General features: G+C 43.1%; 1 protein-coding gene across 5 annotated transcripts; it reads right to left on the minus strand.

The window, feature by feature from the left end:
• Window positions 1–75: 75 nt before the first annotated feature.
• On the minus strand, window positions 76–21187 carry taf1 (TAF1 RNA polymerase II, TATA box binding protein (TBP)-associated factor). Of its 5 annotated transcripts, none has more exons than XM_084029526.1 (41): window positions 20887–21187; window positions 16475–16589; window positions 16199–16322; window positions 15993–16109; window positions 15725–15847; window positions 15333–15574; window positions 15005–15220; window positions 14666–14908; window positions 14350–14584; window positions 14107–14214; window positions 13824–13991; window positions 13348–13475; window positions 12937–13044; window positions 12599–12772; window positions 12318–12491; window positions 12015–12119; window positions 11725–11925; window positions 11496–11637; window positions 10959–11089; window positions 10650–10730; window positions 10403–10552; window positions 10198–10317; window positions 8876–9051; window positions 8566–8795; window positions 8251–8458; window positions 7671–7836; window positions 7254–7465; window positions 6961–7069; window positions 6767–6865; window positions 6506–6683; window positions 6311–6378; window positions 6099–6221; window positions 5896–5988; window positions 5716–5800; window positions 5557–5624; window positions 2815–2931; window positions 2351–2458; window positions 2052–2147; window positions 1357–1570; window positions 1011–1182; window positions 76–593 (listed from the first exon to the last, which is right to left on the minus strand). In XM_084029526.1, the coding sequence occupies exons 2-41, from the start codon at window positions 16586–16588 to the stop codon at window positions 371–373; spliced, it is 5949 nt and encodes a 1982-aa protein (XP_083885652.1). In that variant the 5' UTR covers window position 16589; window positions 20887–21187; the 3' UTR covers window positions 76–370. The 5 variants fall into 5 exon arrangements, with proteins under 5 accessions (XP_083885652.1, XP_083885654.1, XP_083885651.1 ...); XM_084029525.1 differs by having other exon boundaries at window positions 78–593; window positions 7665–7836; window positions 20887–21186; XM_084029528.1 differs by lacking the exon at window positions 2351–2458 and having other exon boundaries at window positions 77–593; window positions 20887–21186.
• Between the last annotated feature and the right edge of the window lie 520 nt (window positions 21188–21707).

A 21707-nucleotide genomic window follows, 5' to 3' on the forward strand; every position in this document is an offset into this window, starting at 1 on the left:
ATTACCGGTATTGTTATTTTTTTAAAGACAGAGGAGCTTGTTAACCTTCAGCGTGTTTATTCTCAGGAAGTGGGATAGAAAAAGCAGACTTGCTGAATTATTCGTGAGCGCAGGATGAGTTAAAACAGTACAAAACAACTGTACACACAATTCAGGGTCAAGAAAACATGATACATGCTATTCTTTCAACATATAAAAGGCAAACTGAAATGTACAATGTGCTGTGTGTCCCTATTGTATAGGTACAACAGAGCTTTAACCATGAACCGTCATTTACAAAATAAGTATGTACACAGTATACATTCTCCTTCTCCATTTCAAACTGTAATTATAAACAATGTTTTTCCAAATACTGCAGAAGGAAAATGAACTAGTTGTCGGAGTCCATGTCGCTGTCTCCCCCTATAGACCTGAATTCTTCGCTCTCCTCATCTTCACTGAGTTGGACCTTGGTGAGCACAGCTGGTCCTCTCCTCCGTGCTTCATCTTCCTCATCTTCCTCCTCCTCTTCGCTGATGCCATACTCTTCTTCGTTTCCCATGCTAGAGGGGTGCATGAGACTCCGGCTTTCCGTCTCCTCGTAGCTGCCGTAACTGAGACCGAAGAGAGGGAAGTCAAACAGGACGCCAAGAGGTGTTTAAAGTTAGAATCCTTAAGATCTTTGTGAAATCAAACCCTGTTTTTGAAACTCTTTGCTTTTGGTATTTTTAACTAATAACCATTAAATGTTTTAACATTCTGTAACACTTTATGTAGTAAAGGAGAGCATATCGTTATTTTTGTTATGTAAGAAATGATATTACTCATCCAAATCCATGATTTGATTAATTATGTATTCAATTGACAGTGAAGATTAGCATGTGGTGCTACGTTTCATGATTCCATCCCTGCGATCAGAGCGGGCCCATAAATACCCGCTTGTATTGTAACCTTTCCCACTAAAGACAAAAGCTCGATGTTAGGGTGTATTGTTCTGTTCGGAGGATTATTGGCTCCGGGGCCAGTTGTACCTGACATTGCTGTCTTCCATGTGAGGCTCATCGGGCCCTTCCCCTTCATATGACATCATGCTCTCGTCTTGCTCCATGCCCATGCGGGCCGTCTCCTGAGCTCTCCGTGGAGGTGCAGGTCGTACATCCAGCTCTCGGTCAGAGTCGCTACCACTCTCCGACAGCTGAATGGCTGGAGGGGACGCACAAGGATCAGGACAAACGTTACACACACACACAATGTTCAGAGACGACTGGTTAATGCTTAATGTTTGATCACTGTTGCTTCATATTCTGTTTATAGAGTATTTCTGTCATATATGTTGCTCCATTTTTTAGTACAGTTGACAATTTTCTGTTGACCTACAGGAGAAAGGGTTGTCGCCCTCCTCTTCGCTGGCATCGTCCTCTCCGTCAGACATGAGCAGGTCCTGGTACAGAACGCTGGCTTGGGCTGGGCGGTTGGATAGTCCATCATCTTCTTCCTCCTCTTCCTCCTGGTCATGCATCCGTCTGTGAGGCGGCAGCAACATGTCCTCTTCATCATCGTCGTCCTCTAGATCTCCGTCTGCATCCTCTGCCTAAAAAGACAGGACAGACACATTTGTGATAGATAAATAAAGAAGAAGTAAGCAAGCTGAAAAGTAATAAATCATTCAATTAAATTATAAATCAAGGAGAGTACATCGTTTTTAAATTCTACATTTAAATAGTACAAGAGAATGTTCAGGAATGTTCTGTTTGACACAAATAACAAAAAGATGAAGGTGCGGAAAGGAGTAGATTGTACAACAGTATCTCCTAAAACGGTGAGAATTTAATAAATACACAATTGATTTGTTGATAAAAGAATACCCCATTTAGCATCTAACTAGCTGAAAACAGGAGAATCATATCCATAAAGTTTGTACAATGAGGATTTGAGGACGCAACAATGGCATTACCTAAAATTAAAGTGATTCTTATAGTTACTTCCATAAAAATGTACTTTGTGGTATGTTTTAAATTGTGTATAAATGTACAGCAGCTGTGATAACGCTTCAATGAATCTGTCTTTCTTACAGGAGCAGGCGTTTTGGGTTTGCCATCATCTTCCTCCTCAAAGCCTTCAATGTCCACATCTGACTCTTCCTCCCCAGGTCGTCTGCCATGGCGACCCTGAGGGGCGGGACGATAAAAGTCTGAGCTCTCATGCCCAAAGACATAGCCAAGACACTAAATAACTACACTCGTGTTATGCTGTGGTGTTATCTGTGATATTCTGGTGTGAGGAACAACTTTAAAATCATCAAGCTGCTCTGAGGGTAGTTTGAGGAGAGGTGGCATGTGGTGGCGGGCCTCATTTCTGTCTCTCTCCATACCTGCCCCCCTCTCTTCTCTGGAGCAACCACTAGAGGTCCCTCAGAGAAAAGGCTGCTGGTCTCTCTGGGCAGACTCCCTGAAGCCCCGCTGTCAAACAGATCAGCAGGCTGGCCAACGCCACACAGAGGGGCACACACAAAGGGGGAGGCGGGACAAGACGGCGGAAGCGAAGGAGAAACACAGGATGGGAGAAAAGAGACACTACAGTGAAGAAACTAGATTGTAAAGGTGAAACAGAAAAGTCTGGAAAGGAGAGTTAGTGCAGAGAACAAGTGAAGAAATACAAGGGCTAGGAGAACTACGAGGAGTGGAAAGGAGGACTGCTGTACATAGAAAAGTTTAAACTACCTGTTCATTATAATTACCTGAAGGCCGCAAGTCTATTGTCAATGTAGAAAGATACCCAGGAAACAACCATTTACCAAGCTTGTAAATAAAAGCGGTTCCCTGGCTGCTCTCTTACCTGCGGTGTGTATGGCCCAGGAGTCATTGGATCCAGACACTCCAAGTCTGCTGCATCTAGAGCGGCCTCTTTAGCAGTAGAGATGTCCTTCTCCAACTGGGTCAAGTGCTCATCATACTGGAGGCAGAAACACAGGCGAGTGTTAGTCTGAAGCACATCAAAGCACGTTGGCCTATTATGCACTTAATAGGACATGTTACATGTTACATGAACCTCTAACTTTGTTTGTTTACGTTTTGTCCATATTCAATAAACATTTTAGAAGGGACCTGAAAAAGGTTGGCAAGATTAGTTCAAACTCACCTCATCATTAAAATCCCCCCTCTAGCTTAAATTTGAGTTGGATCAATTAGACTCTAGATTTTCAGTTCTTGTCTAGGCTTTGGCGGTAATACGGTAATACGGTATACCACGGGTCTTAAAAATAGCAACGGTATCAGTTTCAATACCGTCATTAAAAAAATGCAACGCACTTATATAGGAGAGAGAGAGAGAGAGAGAGAGAGAGAGAGAGAGAGAGAGAGAGAGAGAGAGAGAGAGAGAGAGAGAGAGAGAGAGAGAGAAGGCGAGTCGCGCACCGAGTGACCTGGTCTCAAAGAAGAACACGACTTCTGCAGTTTGGCAGTATTTCGGGTTCCGACCTAATGAGAAGTAGAGCTTGGTTCGGGCCCAGAATATCAAGCCCGACCCGACCCTACATTAACTGTAATTAAGAGCCCGAGCCCGATTTCAACCCGACAATTATTTTTCATGCATGAGGCTGTTGTATGTGCATATCCGTGGGAAGTGGGGGTGCACCACTACTCAGTCACTAAAATATACAAATAATTTTATAGGCTACGTTAGTGCCGTGATTAGGATATGACTGGACAAAGCCGACGCGTATGTTATCGCCTTCTCCTACTACTCACTTGAAATTATCCCGTACCTCAGACTTTCCTGATGACTTGCTCAACATTAATTGTCCTGTTTTTAATTTATCCTTTATGTCTCCAAGTTCCATGTTGCACTTTAGCGTAACTCCTTTATTCTTTGATTAAGCTGCACAGAGCGGCACCGTTATGAATGATGCATGCGCACTATGTGTAGTAGGGTTGTAAACGATAAACCGATGCGACCGGGTATTCGGTTCAACAAGTGAGAGATACGGCTGCATCGGTAGCAGCCTCCTCAATCGATACGAATCATCAATGGATTCCTAGATGAATCGGTTACAGAGTCATGGATCGGGTATGGCGAGACTTTGAAGCGGTCGGCCGCATCATATCTATGGGCGGCATTACACCAGCGTCTCTAAAACAACGCGAGAGCTGAAGCTGCCGGCGAAACGCCGTAGCTTCCTAGCTGGTATGAGTTATAAACAAGGGACAACACGGAACATGGAGGAGGTGGAGGTGGAGAGGCGGGCGCAGCACAGGTCGGCGGCTGCAACGCTGCCGTGTGACCGCAGGCACTCCACGACCGCACGTGAGAGACGGACGGCTTTGAATGTCGATCGCTTGTGTCTCAACTTGCACCACAAGAAGCGGCCGCAGCACGGGAAGCGTCCACGACGCTGTCCTGTGACCGCCAGCCATTTTTTTTGCCATACAGCCACAATGCTTGGGGATATGTGGTATTTTACATATTTGAAAATAAACTATAGTACTGTCACTTTCATAGAATCGGCTTCTTTATTTTATAAAACATCTACAACAAATATTAACCGCAGAATCGAATCGTATCATTCTTACACTGTATGGAATCGATTTGAATCGAATCGGTCTGTAATAAAAGGATATCGTTTTTGAATCGAATCGTAACCTGTGTATCTAGATGCATATCGAACCGTTTATCAAAAAGAGATGTGCAACCCTAATGTGTAGCGTCTTTTTTTTCTTTTTTACTTTGTGTAACTTTGTACACATTTCTTACGTAGACCTACTCTGCTAAACATATAACCAATAATATTTAATGTTTATGCCTAGCCTTCTCCTCAGATAAGGGAAGAAGGCTAGGCATAAATGCAATGATAGAAAAAAGAAAAAAGAAAAAGAAAGAACGAACACAAACGCTTGTTTAAAGGCCCGGCCCGACCCAGCCCGAGGGTAGTGGTGGGAAATTTCGACCCGGGTTCGGGTCGGGCTCAGGCTCGGGCAGAGAAGCTAAACTCTATTGAGTTTGGTGACGTCGTCTGAGCCTTACGTCATCATTTTTAATTAGTCACGGTAATCCCGTATACCGGGGTAAAATAGGGAGGAGGTTTGACGGTATCAAAATTTGGATACCTCCCAACTCTATTCTTGTCAAACTATTTTTCCAGGCGTATTAACATTCAACCCAACCACCATCTTGGCTCTATTGTGATTGACAGCTCAGTATAAAGGAGGTCAACAATTGGCTGAAACATTAATAACAAGTGAACACCGAACTGCTACTAGCTTTGAACGCAGATGTGATTTGATATAAATGCACTTATTTTAATGGAATTATACAGTAATTCCATTAAAAGTAATAAACAACGCAAGGTTGAAGAACCTAAACCCAGAATTAGACTGGTATGGTCCTTTAACTGCTTTCTACTATAACAGTCTAGAAAAACCAAAGGGATCACACATTTACATTGTTCCCTGAATTGCTTTGCAGCTATTCTGATAATAAGGGAAAACCTTGCTGAATGTAACTTACTGTATAAATACTCAGTGACATGGCCCTTCCCCCGACCACTAAAAGGGCAAGATAAACAGCAAACACTCAACATACCTCTGCCAAGGTTTGCTTGCACACATTGACAATATCCAGGGCCGTGTTGGTGTAAGGACTTTCTGGGCCTATGGAAGACACAGAGGTGTGTGACGGTGCTTCAAACAACATCTTCACTCAACGAGTGACTGACCTCCGAGGTCCTGATAACACACTTACCATTGTACTTGATACTGTTGGCGTGGATGAGACTGACATCTGAAAGGAACACATCTCGGTTCTGGTATTTGTGTTTGGAGATGTTCTGTTGAACCATGAAATACAACAGTAGCACTGTTAATTCCCGATATTAAATATATCAAAAAGGTTGTTTCAAGGCTGACAGCTCGTATGACTCACCTTGCGGATGCTCTCAAGGTCCATGGGGCATACAATCACCTTATAATAATCGGGCACAAACTTCTTGTTGACCGGATGGTGAAAAGGCCAAGACTGCAGCGGAGGGAGGAGTTCAGGGATGAGATCATTAAGTAATTCTGCATGTGAACAGATTCGTCAGATTGATTGAGGAAAGAAAATGAAGTGAAGGAGGGCTGACTCACATCGGGAACGACCATCATCTTCTGGGTCACAATGTTGTCCAGGATGAAGGAGAAGGCCACCTGATCGTCATCATCCAGCAAGGGGTTGATGGCTTTCTCCAGCCTCACCAGCCGGTCCTCCTTCTGCACACAAACACACAGGTTTAATGGTTAACGTGAGGAGTGACAAAAGGCCAAGAAGATGTGAAACAAGAGAAAACATCGACACTCACCTCTTTCAGTTTAGCATCACACAGGTCCAGCATGGACTGTGCCACCTGTGTTATCGGATGTTTTGCGCCTGGTGCAAAAAAAACACACAGCCTCGTCACTTTGGTGTGAGTTTAAAGTGAAAGTCTAACCAAACCCAGACAAACAGTTGAGTCTGTTTTCAAGAGAGGAGTTTAAACAGGTTCTTATCACTTTACCATTGTAGGTGGCGCTGTTTTTGACGACGACTTCCACAGCTTCACGGAACTCATCCCTTGACGGGTACATCCGCTTGCGTACGTTCTCCCTCAGCGTCTGCAGGTCCATGGGCCGCGTGATGATCTTATAGTAGTCCTTCACAACCTTGGCATTCACCGGTGTGTGGAATGGATATGTCTACATAGAAGAAGCAGGCCATGTAAAGAGGAGGTGACTTAAAACAATCAAAGGCTGTTGAATTGGACGTCTGCAGATCTTACATTGGGATGATCCCGCATGTCATTGATGATGCTCTCCAGCACGGAGGACAAGGTCACCATGGGGTCAGTGCGCCTGCGGTGGATGGCCTTGTGTGGTTTCTGTGAGTGTTGGGGGGAAAAAGGCATTGTTAAAGATCAGCTAACGGGACTCTCACTTCAAACCTTTTAGAGCAAGTTGTATAAACATCGCTTACGTTGAGGTAGTCACAGTGCACGGCATTGCCGACGCGTCTCTTCTTCTTCGGTGGGAGCTGTTGTTTGGGGAACTTGAGCACCAAAGATTTTCTGCGCACCTCATCAGCACTGTAGGAGAAAAACATGTTAGGAACTGCAAGGGTAGAGGCCGCAGACCATTCATTTATCAACACTGTATCAGAGTGACTCTTAGTACCCATGGACCCAAATTTAGAAAATATTGTGGTCATTTAAAACTGGAAGAATTCTGCAACACATGCAAAAATGTGCCGCAACCGGGACAATCCATTACCTCTCAATGAGCTGTTTGCCCAGCACGATCTTAGTGCCCTCCACTTTGATCAGCTCCTCGTTGTCATTGTGGATGACGGTCTTCTCCAGCTCCTCCTCCTGCTCCTCTGTCATGGCAACAGGGTTAGAAGGCGGGGCGTTGGTCTGATAGTACAGCGGGCAGAACTTGTTGGTCCTCATGTGTCCAATGGCTCCACATGCGCCGCACTTTAACTAGGAAGAAGAGGCAAACATTAAGGAACACGCCAAGCAATCTGCCTGTTCTATATGATGATGATAGTGAAAAAACACAATATACACCATATCTAGACCAATGGAAAAGCCATGGGTTTGCATTTAGCTGGGTACCAAATATCTTGTGAGGAAAAGGAAAGTGAAAGAGAGGAGTATAGTAGTAAATGGGCAAGCTTACTTTTACCTTGAGGTCTGGTCTCTCTTTCACCTTCTTGGCCTTCTTCTCCGGAGGTCCCTTGATCTTATCTTTCTCTTGGTTTCTCTTCAGCCTCCTCAGCTGCTCCTGAATACGCCGGCGCTCCTTCCTCATCTCTTCTCTGTGCTGCTCATCGAAGAGGGCAAACTTTCGTCTGCAACCACAAACAAACTCAGTACTGGCTGTTTGCCATTCGCTGGTTCAGCTTTGATGATGGCTTGGGCCTAATTAAGTGGCTTTTCTACAATATAATCTCTTGGGCTTTCCCCTTAATGAGCTCCATTAATCTCCATTATGGAAAATACAGCAACATTAGGCTGACTAGCTGGTTCCCTGTATGATTTGTTATAAGACATAATGCAAATGTATATTGTGTGTGGCTGCATCAAAGCTAATTTGCAGAGCTATAATGCGTGAACATTATCATTGTTTCCTTTTTATTACTTTTCAAAAATAGTTTCAGTTCAATGGATTAATCATCACAGGACCAAGGCGTACAGATGTGAATAATCTTGGCCGGACATGGTGCCGTGGTTACCAAACAGACGGTTTGATTGGTGAGACTCACATGAATTCATCATCCTTGGTAGTTCTGATCCTGGTGTAGGCGTCGATGACAGAAGCCTTGCGTACCGTCTCGCAGCGGACGTAATCCTTGCCGTCCTCATCCCTGAAGGTGCGATAGATCTTGAGTCGCCGTCCTGTGGCTGAGGAGTTGAGGCTGGTGACTGAGGACGTGTCGTCGTCTTTGTGGGAGCTTGTGGATAAGGAGCTGGCTGTAGAGTGCGGGAAAGTGAAGCTTACAGTTAAAGACGCAGACCATTTAACCTTAAACCGGTAATAAAGATATGAAAGAGCTCTGATTTTTCAGAAACAGACTCACACAAGCCTTTGCGCCCCTTGCGTCCCTTATGGTCACGGTCACTCTCCTCGCCCATCAGCATCCTCTGCAGCTCCTTCCTCTCCTGCTCCTCCCTCTCGCGGGAAAGCTGAGAGCTGGTCTTTTTATTCTGCAGCATGTTCTCAATGTTCTTCCCCATCTCCTCAAAGTCACTGTCCTCCGCTGAACTGCTGTCTGTGTCTGTGGAGAGCACCTCTGTCGACTCCAACACTCTGTGCAATGACAAACGGGACTCAAGGCGCGTTCAGACATAATCCCGAATAACACATCCAAGCCTAAATTAGGGTCTCACTTGTTCTGCAGGTCAAAGATCCTCTGGCACTCTTCCTTGTAGCGCTCCTGGTGTTCGGCAACAGAGAAACGAGAGCCTCTGGCAAACTTGCTCATGGGGCCCTCGCCTGAACGCGCCTGCTCTGTGGACATGGTTCTCACCACGTCAATCACCTCCCAGCGTGAGAGCTTCTTGATCTAAAACACATACAAACACACAGTCACTTTAACAAGCCTGAAAGATAAGCTGAGAAAAGAAAAACAAGACCTTAAAATAATCCCACATGCCCATTCCTGCATTGCTCACCACTAACAAATATCAACCCCGACCTGCACGCAGAGATTTTGCAGGTGTTACAGTGAGAGTGAATAAAAGATGAGAGAATAAACAACTTAAGCTTTCCATTAGAGCAGCGACCCTCACTAGTTTTTCCAGCAGAGCCACAGTTACAAGACAAAGTCCACAGGAGAGCCACTGCAACTGCAAAATAACGCCATCTCCAACTCAGCATATCTGCTTACTTAATTGTCATCCCACTCAACCTACAGTATATGTAATTAGGGCCCTATGAACTCCAATTTGACTTTTTCCAGATTACGTTTGATTTTTCCCCCAAATTCCGTGTTTTCCATTTTTATTTTTCCTAAATTCTGTGTTTTACAATTTTAGAGCATTTTTCTATCGAATGGTGTCTAATCATGTGGATGATGAATAAAAATTAAGAACTGAAGAAACATTCTAGTAGTTGTAATTCCTTGTCATTCAGAGACCACACATGTGCATAAATATGCAAGTGTATGTGCAATCATTTATGGAGGAGTCACAATATACCTCCCACTTTTTCAAAAAAAGGGAAAAAAAAGTGACCCCGACTTTCACGTGTCTAAAGTCAGCCCATCTGTGGATCCGCTCGCTGCTATTTAAGTTTGACTTTCAGTTGTGAATCAGTTCATTTCTGATGTTTCTGATGTGAGATTCTGTTTGTACAGACGTTGGATGAAGCTCGTTAATTACACTAAAACACAGTACAGACTCTCGACAACGTGCATCCAGATTTTGACAAATTCCACGAAATTCCACGTTTTACAGTTGACTCATTTTCATTGTCAAATTCCGCGATTCTGTCCACGTTTATCCGCATCGCTGGAATCATAGAGCCCTCCTATTATTTAACCACTGATACGAGCCACAAATTGAGGCTTGGCGAGCCGCAAGAGGCAACACTGCCTTAGAGTGATACAGAAAATGGTTATTTGAGAGATCATCTGATTAGGGGCTGGTCTCTTTAACCTCTAGCCTGTCCTACATCACTTCCATGTGCTTGCATATCATCGTGGTCTTGCCTCTTCCTCTGGAACGCCAAACTTGCGCAGCAGCTGCTTTGCATTCTTCAGCGAGAGTCTCCTCAGGTCAGCGTCTGTCCCCGTCACTGTCTTCTTGGCAGGCTGCGGCTCTTTGTCATCCTGAAAAAACCCAGAGGATCAATGCTTTCCCTCCTCCATATTTACACAATGCAGAACATGTGGTGGTAGATTTCTGCAGTCAGACCTTGGTTTGAGTTGGCTTGTTGGGCACTTTGACGTAAGAGAAACCCTCTCCACAGCCTGTAGGATCAGCCACGCCTGTAACTTCCAACAGGCATTTCCCCTTCATGGCAGAAATGAAGGCTCTTGATGTGTTCCAAGGGGCTGTCCGCACCTAAGATGTGTTACATAGGATAAGCAAGGTGTAAATGTTTAATGTTTTTTGTTACCTCAATAACACACACTAAACTCTGTTATGAGGAAGCACATACCTCATCGTCAATCTTCATTTGGAAGTCCTCTTCGTTCTCCTCCTCTGGAGCAAAGAAGGACTTCTCACCATATCCAGCATCCTAAGTTGTAAAGTAACACAACACAGAGTTGAATGTGTTTCTATGAAGTAGGCATGTATGCATGATTTGTATTTCGCACAAACAAATGAAGAAAAACAAACAATACATTGCTTTGCTTCAAAGCTTGTATTTCTCTCTGATATGGATAATTACTTCATACCACCCACTGCAAACCAGCCACACTTTCCCTCTAACCACCTGAAGTTACTTTGAGGGAGATGCTGTTACCTTGAGTCTCTGCTCTGCCACCAGCATGCTGTAGTAAGCACAGCACTGCTCTGGAGACACCATGGCCCTGATCTCCTCCTCCGTCGGCAATCTGAAGTCGGGCTTTAGCACCCACCAGTTAGAGTCCATACCTGGCATGAAGTCAAGACGCTGTTAAGGCATGTTCTTGTATCTGCAACCTTGCTCTTCAACATAGAGCACAGTGTTAGAAGAAAAACACATGTCTGTCCATCATAGCTACATGTATGTTAGACATGGTGACCTGCTGATATAAATACTGAGTATTTGTACCCTGTGTTCATATACTGTTCTACATCTTACCTTCAACCTAATATCCATAGTAGCTGTAACATCATAACATAGTAACATCTTTTCCTGCTCTGATTACTGTCTGTCAAATTCAAGGCACACACACTGGTAACATGTTTATATGTATGCACAGTTTATCTCTATAACCTCCACATACTGAGTTAGTCCATACGTGATGATGATCACTGAATGGTGGGAGGGCAGGGTTAATGAATGATGGTGGTCTACCTGTACGCTTGAAGTCAGCGCAGAGTTTTAGTCGTTTCCTGATGCTGCTCTCGGAGTGCGAGGGAAAAGCTTTCTTTATATCCTCCATGCGGATTCTCCGGGGCCGGTCCTTGCTCTTCCAGAACAGGCGGTAAATGAACACCTACAGCACACAGGTGTGACAGTTGAGCATTCGTAAACAACAGCAGCTCGGGTTTCTGGGAGAGTTCAGGCAAATAAATAAACGTACCTGTAGGAAGTCTCTGATGTGAGTATTTGCTCGTTTGGAGTTGGGCCCCGGGACCTCAAATAAGGGGCACTGCTGACCAACGACAAACATGTCCACAAGCTCTCTAATGTAGTAGCCGTGTCGAGTTCGCAGAACCAAGAAATCCGTCTCGGGCATCTTGTGAAGGTAGATTGGAGCACGGAAGAGGTTGTTTTCAAATGCCTGAAAGAAAAAGACATACCGTCTGAATGTTTGCCATGATAACAGACCAGTGATGCTTCATAGTGAACGTGTGACGGGGCGGTGCTGACCTGGAGCAGCTGTCCAGGATGAAGAGAACCAAGGAACGGGGATGTGTGGCAGTACACAGTCTCTCCATATTTACAGTCAGGTGCTCCAGGATCCTTTCCAGGTTTCTGCACAACAGGGCGACAACGCCATAATGTATTTAAACAACTCTACCCAACAAAGTGGAAAATACCGACGGTGTCATTCGAATACAAAACTGTCATATTTATTTAAATACACACAACCGTACACCTACTTGAATAAAGTCTGCACGTCCTGGATAACAACATGCAAAGTCATGAGAGGAAGACAAAGACTAGACTCACCCTTTTGTAGTAGTTTTTGATCTTAGTGGCCAAGCCAACTTGCATGATGAGAGGGGCGTATTCTTCGCTGTACTCTGCAAGGATCAGATCTCCATCTTTACCCGTCAAGTCCTGTGGGGTTCGCATGAAGAACATGTCTCCTCCTCCTGATGCCTGCCGCTCCTGCTCCCGCATCTATACAAAAAAAATATATGTAACATATACACTCAATTATGGGAAAACACTACAAGCGTATCTGAATGCTCATAAATCAACAGTGCTCGTTTTGAGCAAGGCTCCACCTTGGCCTTCTTCTTAATGTGTTTGAGCAGCGGCTGGACGGCGTGGGGACCTGGCTGAGCCAACGCTCCGAAGGAGTACTTCTTCAGAGTCGGTCGATGAAACTGGCGCAACTTCATGGGCCCCATGTGAGTGGGGAAGAAGGGCTGCCTCAACTCCAGTGCCGGGATGGAGTGCTGTTAAAGACACAGACCGTCAAATTATAAGACTTTTACAATTCAGCTGTTTTGAGCTCATTTCACAGGCTATGTGTCTACTCTATATGATTTGTCAGGATTCTGTCATATTCACAGAATAAATTCAATTCAAAGCATCTACTTTTATTTTTACCGCTGCTTACCTGAATGATGTTCCCACCGAACGTCCCCCTCAGGCCTTGCTGTTTAGGATAGTAAAACTCATCATTGGAGAGGTTCCAGGGGTCCTTCACTTCAGGCTGGGACATGTTCTGAGGGAAGAGACACCAGAATTCAAACCCTTTCTATTTTTAATTGAAATGTGAGAATACCATTATTACTGCACACAAATGATGGCACTTGACAAAAAATGTTGTAGCCTCAGGAGCAAGTATTCTGTCATTTTCATCACATCCGCTCCTTCAATATGTTGCCTTGATCTTCCTTATTACATTCCATATTTGATCATTTTCTGATTCAAATGACTCGCATCTCCACTGAAGAAGCAGACCGTGTAATTTGCCATTTCATAGAATCAAACATGTGCCTTCGCCTGCCCTGAAGAGACAGCATACCTGCTGTGGCTCATCTTTTATCACCCCAGTCTTCCCCAGCAGGATGCGGCTCTTTTTGATTGCGGTTTCCTTCTTATTCTCTTTTGATGGCGAGTGGGAAGTCATCTCCTCCTTTTCATTGGGCATTTCTACGAGAGACAACAGTTTATCAAAATGAGCAGAATGTCTCCCTCAGTGCACTAACAACGTTGTAGTTTTAGGCTGCAGCCACCATATAATGTGGATCCCTGTATTACATATATTATATAAAATTATATTCATGAAACACGTATGCATATAACATGTGTTGATTTTTCCTTCTATTATTTATTGTAATTATTCAGCTTACAAAAATATGACCCCCCCCCATAAAAAATGTAAAACTTCTGAAAAGGTCATACGGTATTTTACATCAAATCCCAATTAAAAAATGTACATTTTGAAAAAAGCAAAATAGGTGAATATGTAGCCTAATTAGATGAAGGTTCTGAATATACCTAGGATGATATTTTCATCATTGGGATCCAGTGTAAGAACAGGAGGTGCGAGCAGGTGATCCATCTCCTGGTCATCCCAGATAATGTTGTCTTCCCAGCGTCCGTACACTAACTCCTCACTGTCAATGGGGAAAATGGAGAACCAGGGAGAGTCTTCTTCATGAGAGGCTGCGGAGAAACCAAATGAAATGAAGACAACGCAGAGAATGAGAGGTTAACCGGGAATAAAGACGTCTGGTGAAACTTCTAATCTATTTGTATTGTGACCTAAAGATGAACTCACCGTGGATATCATGGCTGTTTTTTTCCCGCTTAGAGCCAGTGATTGAAGACATTTTGGGCATGGGTGGAGGCGTAGGTGGCACCAACAGGGAATTACTTCTCGACAGACCTGCACAATTAAATATATTATTGTATTTCTTTTACACACATGAAATATTACAGTCTCTGTGTTTCGCACCTACAGTGTCTTTCAAGTTTTGTAAACACCTAATGCAAGACTTCCTTCTGTATGTGTTTGTCTTACCCTGCTGTGCATTATAAGCATTGGCATTGCGGGTCATGCTGGAGGGAAGCCATCCTGCCAGACTGGCTCGCTGAGTCTTTGTGCCCTTGTGTTTTACGTCCTCCCCATTCCAGATAATATCATCCTCCCATTTCAGCTGAGTGACCATCAGGAAGAGCTCGTTCTCAAGGGCTGATTTCTCCTCATCTCCATCAACATTATCCTCATTGTCGTCGTTTTCCCCCCGCTTCAGAAACTAGTGATATATTATACACAATATTAGTAAACAATCAGTGTAATGTTTGTCGTATGGCTACAGCTATACACGTCTGCATACCTCATGTGCAGTATCTATTATTTCTGCAGGCGTGTCCTGCTGCTGAGGCTCACTGTCCTCCAGTTCTTTTAGCTTGAAGCCATAGGTGAAGTTGCTTCCATCCTCGGAGATGCCCAGCATGTCGTACCAGAGCTGGGCTGGACCATACCTCCATTCTGCTACTTTAGGTCGAGACTCTGCCTCCTTATCCCCATCACCACAAGTTTGTGAGAACTTAGATTCTACTGGAGCCATCATGGTGATCTGGAGAGTGGCACAGAAAAGCAAGTTAAGTGCTGGATATAATGGCCTCTTGACAAAGTACTAGGGTATAATAGCCTGCATTGCTAGAAGATTTACCTCATCATCAGAGAGACACTGCTCTGGGGGAGGAGCGGGTGCATACTCATAAAGCCATCCAGACTTCTTCTCCTGGCTTTGTTCTGTGGGCTCTCCTTCGGGAGGAGGGGTCCCAGGCTGGGGGTCTCTGTGCTTCCGTTTCTTCTTCCTGCGGGCACTCCTCCAAACTGATGGCATGTTCTTCCCGGGACCAAACAGCCGTAAGAACCTAAGTACCTAAAAGATCAGACAGACAGTGAGTGTCAATGCGCTGCTTGATTTTAAAATGATGACGACAAGATAAACCTGAAGCATGTGTAATGAGGACAGTGGCTGTAAAATGCTTTACCCTTCCAGGCCTAAACTCTGGGAAGAGCTCCGTGACACCTGGCAGTGCTTTGGCAGCATCTTTCTGCATGATGCCAGCAAGAGGGAGGGTGAGACTATCTGGGGGGCCTCCAGCCCCCAAGCCCTGGCAGGGACGGTCAGTTTCTGACTCGGAGTCTGAGGAGCTGCTGAAGTCAACCTTATCAGCCAGGGAGGACGGTGCGATGATGGAAGGCAGGATGATGCCATCGCCCTCTTCCCCAACTGTGAGGAGTCAGTGTTAGATCACAGCAGCGGACAATCAAACTTCACATTGTTGTAATCTACTCTACTTGAACCTAACCCTGAATTGCTATTGAGATTACTTTAGGTGCTTCAACCAAACACAATCATTATGAGTAAACATGTCCTTACCAGTTGCGGTCTGAGAGGAGGGTTCCTCTTTCTTAGCAGCGAGAGGAAGACTCGGTGGTGGCGGAGGAGGCATAAGCTTGGAATCAATATCCTCGCAGTCAGCGTCATAGTCATCCTCATCATCTAAGATTAATATGTTGAAAATTGTTTATTTATAAAGATGCAATCAAGACGATCCATTAAAGACATACAAAATAATGTTAGATGTGTAAATTGAGCCAAACAACAATCACAGTCAAATATGACTGAGGAGCTGTGAGTGGATCACCTGTTTTCCTGCTGGGCTGAAGGGAACCCATGGCCTGACGGTACTTCTTTGTCTCATCCTCAGCAACCTCACTGATGTCAGAATAATCAACTGCATCATCCGTACTTTTCACCCAACCTGGATGAGCAAAAAATTTAAAATATCATTCCATCCTGTTTCCGGCTACCTGAGCTCAAAGTATCTTTTTATTTAATAGTTAAACCAACCTTCAGCATCCACATTACAAGCCTCTCTGCTTTCGTCTTCATCCTCCTCCTCGTTGGCAGTGATCTCTGTGATGAGTGAGCCCAGACCCAGTGTACCCAAACCAGCCAAATGCTTTTTGGACTCCTGGGTGAGAAGAAACAGCAGAAACAGAACAGAAAGTTGCCATAAGCAGTACAAAATACAAAATATACAGTTAACTGTAAATATAAAATATAGCACAACATTATAAAAAACAAAAAAAGAATAAATGTTGCTATAGAAAATAAAACACCCACATTGTCCAGCACACTGTCATCCTCTAGCTGTCCATCTTCGTTGATGTTTCCAAAGAGGAAGCCCGTCAGAGAGAAAGGCCGATCTTGGTCCTCGTCACTGTCCGAGTCCGACATACTAAACGTTTACAGCAATATGCAACATTAGTGAGACACATCACTGTGATGCATTTATACTGAACTCCATCAAGTTATCAGTTTTAGCTGTTTGTGAATCCAACTGCTGGAAAATGAGCTGTTCTCTAGGTGTGTTGGGACGTTGCCCATTTCCGTTTCTTTTGTAGTGTGGGTGCGTGTGCTAAACTACAAATGTTATTCTCAATATAATAAAAGAAGGGACATACACAACACAATGTTAAACTAAGCTATGTAACAGACAAACGCAATGTTATATGTGACGTCACTGCAAAACCTAACAGCGTTATCTAGCTGCGTTCGTTAACGCGATGTCGCCAGCGATTAGTGATGTTACCCATGATTCCTCTGCTTCGGAGCTTGTATTGAAAAAATGAAACAGTCTAAAGCAAAGCTTGTATCGGAGCTTCATTCGTTCTGTGACAATCGCGTGATCAGTGACATCCGAAGCTTCATTTCACGCTGGTTTCACGCACACCCACGTGACTGCTTCGAAAAATAGGCTCGTTCGAGATGAGCCAGGCCTGCGCAGAAACGATCGCCGCACAACGCATGCCGGTTAGTTTTGTGTGCGACTTGATCCCGACTTGCTCTGTCGTCATGAACATGCGGGCAACGAAAATCTCATGAGATCAAGGTGGCCGCAGTTTTTAGAGCCAGGCACCGCTGTTGCTCTCAACCGTCTGCAAGCCCCGGGGCATGATGGGAAACGTCTGGCTCTCGCCTCATCTAAGAGCTGATTGGCTCTTAGTTTTGAAAACAAACAGCACGTAAAGTAGAAAATGCAAATTTCCTGTGTGAGTCTAATATTTAACGCTAGATCGTGGGCTGTTAGTCTCATGATGTGCAAGTATATAGACCTTATTAAAATGAGAAATTACCCTGAGGTGTGCTTTAGGAGGCAGACATAAAAAACAAATCCAGACACACTTCAGCCAAGTATGCAAAAAACAACTTACTAATCATTTCCACCACAAGTGGGAGGCCTTTTCTAAACCAACACATAATAACAGACCTGAGATCTTGAACTTGAGTTCACATTCATAAGCTGTACTGTCTTGAGGTATAGATAGTTGGGTCATTCCATGTGAAAACAGCCAATACGAGGGAATCTGAAGTTTCAGGTCAATATCTCAAACGGTTTGCCCGTGGCGTCCATTTGAATTTCAAGTGCCACACCCCTTTTTGACACATTGGAATTTCGCATTTCATTTGTTGGCATTTTTGGAGGCCCATAACTTCTGTTCTCATAGTGATAGAAGGCTGAAAATTGGTCTGTTAGTTCATTGTAGTTTGTACTACACAATTCAGAATCAACATTCCTTACTGTTTGGGTGAGAGGTGGGTCACCAAAATCCAATGTTTTTTGACAGCATGTGTGATTATTCACTTTTAGGGATGCCACTAGCACCACGATTAATGATCATATTTATTCTAAACAGGATTATTTGTTATATTTGGGAACTTTGCTCTTGCCAAAATGAATTTAAAGGGTATGGTACCACTGGTGGGGGTTTTATGGGGGTCCAAAAACCCTCCCGGGCAGAGGTGACTCTTTTGGAACCCCATATTTGGACCCTGAAATGACCATGTGGGCACTTGATGATTTATATCAGATAAAGATAAGATACATATTTGTTATTTATTAAATAAAACCTTTGACTATGAAGCTCCATAATATGTATTTTATTCTTCATAAGGCACCATTTTGGACATTTTTTCCAGAAGTCTGGAATGTAGATCAGTGAGAATTTAGTGATGATAAAGCATGAAAATAGTGGAAATAACTTAGTATTATGCTCAGTGATGGAAAACAATTAAATATTAAGACTGCTGGCCATTAATTTCCTGAAAATCAAAAATGAACCCCTTATCCCAATGAAAGAGACCCGCCTGTGACAAGCGACTTGCAGCACGTGCAAGTCTGCAGGCCACTGATGCAAACCATATTCTGACACCAATGGAGATGTTTCAATGGGCAAAAGAAAACATTAAGAACATTACATTGTTCTTTGTTAGTGCAGAAGATATTAAAAAACACGAGGAAACGTACAAATTGTAGAGACGTTACGGCTCGGCCAAAACGTTCAGTGGAACACGATCACATCATTGCTTTATACCAATTTCCAAAAATAAGATACGGATGAAAAGAATATCACAGGATACAATATTCACAGATGTCGATGCAGAACAACAATCGGATTCAGAACACTTGGATACAGAACACTTGCAGTCAGATCATCAGGGTTTTTGGACCCCCATAAAACCCCCACCAGTGGTACCATACCCTTCAAATTCATTTTGGCAAGAGCAAAGTTCCCAAATATAACAAATAATCCTGTTTAGAATAAATATGATCATTAATCGTGGTGCTAGGGGCACCCAAAAAGTGAAAAATCATTTTGGCCGTCAAAAGAAATTGGATTTTGGTGACCCACCTCTCACCCAAACAGTAAGGAATGTTGATTCTGCACATAGTATTGTGTAGTACAAACTACAATGAACTAACACACCAATTTTCAGCCTTCTGTCACTATTAGAAGAGAAGTTATGGGCCTCCAAAAATGCCAAAAAATGAAATGCGAAATTTCAATGTGTCAAAAAAATTCAAATGGACACCACGGGCAAAACCGCTTGACATGAAACTTTAGATTCCTTTGTTTGGTAACATAAGGCATATTTTCCCTGCTTTTTAGCAAAATCTGAGAGGTGTCATGTACATGGGCGGCTGAGTTGGCATGGAATGACCCAGTTAAGATATAGAATAAAACAACAACAACAACAACCACAAGCTGATGTGGTTTCCAGGCCGAGATATGGTGGCTGTGGAAACTCTAAATACTAGGCTGGTTCGAGATGAGCCAGGCCAGAAAATACACATTTGTCAAGAACAGAGCCAAATAAATACATTAAAATAGAGCATAACTGAATGGTTTTAGCACCTTTCTTATTTTTTAAATTATCCGGTTAGTTTTGTGGGCGACTTGATCCCGACTTGCTCTGTCGTCATGAACATGCGGGCAACGATAATCTCACGAGATCAAGGTGGCCGCAGTTTTTAAAGCCAGGCGCCGCAGTTGCTCTCAACCGTCTGCAAGCCCCGGGGCATGATGGGAAACGTCTGGCTCTCGCCTCATCTAAGAGCTGATTGGCTCTTAGTTTTGACAACAAACAGCACGTAAAGCAGAAAATGCAAATTTCCTGTGTGAGTCTAATATTTAACGCTAGATCGTGGGCTGTTAGTCTCATGATGTGCAATTAAAGTTAAATCTGTTAACAAACACATCTCAGTGGTTGATAAAATATTAATAATAATCATAATAACACCAATAAAAGAGGTTATTTATATAGACCTTATTATAACGAGCGATTACCCTGAGGTGTACTTTAAGAGGCAGACATAAAAAAAAAACAGATACACATTTAATACAGTGTAACTGTCAAACTTTACTTATATGCACTATATTCTATGATATAACCTCAACTGCAGATACACTACCATACCGTATAGTGTTTTATATACATACATTCTATTTAAACATTACTTATATTTACTGGCATTATTTTATACTTTATATTTTTACACTTATTTGACTATTTATTTCCTGACTCTTATGTTTTCCCAAGGGGTTACTAAAGTATTCTGATTTCCACAGATATTAATGAACAAATATAAATAAATTCGCAAACTACAGACAGCCTACAGTAACAGGATGTAACTTTTTCTATGACTTCCTGTCAAATCTTGGAGTGTGGGAAGTCAATCTGATTACTCCCCACACGGTTATTTTATTTCAGGATTATAATTTGCAGTTCTGATGCAGAAATGCTATGTAGGTGAGCTATCATACAATCAAGCTAAAGTCCATCTAGTCCTTCGTAATTTGTAGTAGTTTGAATTAATTGTTTTATCTTTATTAGGTCCAGTGTGTGATCTGTGATAATCAGCTGGCTTATAATAACAACATCTCTAGCATGATACTGCACTTCCGTGCCAAGCATCATCTACCTCCCCAATGAACAAACACAGGAAATGTTCACATGCAGAATACCAACGTTATTATTATTTTTAAGATAGAATATGGTAGCTAATCGATGTGGATGTGAATTCATGACAGTGCCTGCTTTAACTTTCACCAGCCGATGTCGCCATAGATTGTGAAGCTCCAAGCATTGAATCATTTTAGATACAATTGGATTGAAGGCTTCGTTGGTTCGAGATGCTTTATTTTGCCATTAGTATCAGCAATACGATGAAAAGATATCGAAAATGCACTTACCGTTCGTGCTTTAACTTCAGATTGTGTAAACTTCAGTTTCAGCCAGCTTGCTGCCGTATGCTAGCAGCTAGCCTGCTCCTTTAAAACGTTAGCCTAGTTAGCTAATCTTCGCTAAGCAAAACAACTTGTACCTTGAACACGTTAACTCAAATCGATGTAAAGATCAATTTTGCATGCGTCTGTATCAATACTGTGACTTCAAAATAACCCACAAAATACGTTTAATACAGTCTTTACACAGTCAGCTCCAGTACAAACGTTTGTTATTAATAGTGAATCGGGCACGGCATCGTACTGCATTCGGCGCCCTCAACTAAGCTAGCTAGTTAGCTTAGCTGGCCGGCGGAAAGTCTAAGTGACCCGGATGGAAAAGGTGAAGCGTTCAGGCACTCCCTGTAACGTGGTAAACCCAACTGCCAAGTTTGCCACAAAGAAGTACAGTGATCCAGAAAGTAATATGTGGCAGCAGCCAAGTATGTGTGCATAACAGAGGGGATATTACATTGTCCTGCATTGAATTATATAGAATTGTTGCTCCAAATTATCCCTTAAAATCTTCTTTTGGGTACAGCCCTTTTATGTTTTGTAGCTAGCAAACAGTGAAGTGGCAGCGCTTTATTTGTCCTAAATAAATGAAAATCCTTATAATATGTGAAATGTCCGATTACTCCCGATTGTACTTTTATTCTTATGGAAAGTAGCTGTCAACTTGTGAGTATAAAATATGAAATATATTATGTTTTGTTTATATTGTACTGTTTGAAACTTCAAATATTTAATCCCACCTGTTTAATTAATTAACCTCTCTAGACTGATGAATG

This window comes from Eutrigla gurnardus (genome assembly GCF_963514095.1).
Source record: "Eutrigla gurnardus genome assembly, chromosome: 15".
Lineage (NCBI taxonomy): Eukaryota > Metazoa > Chordata > Actinopteri > Perciformes > Triglidae > Eutrigla > Eutrigla gurnardus.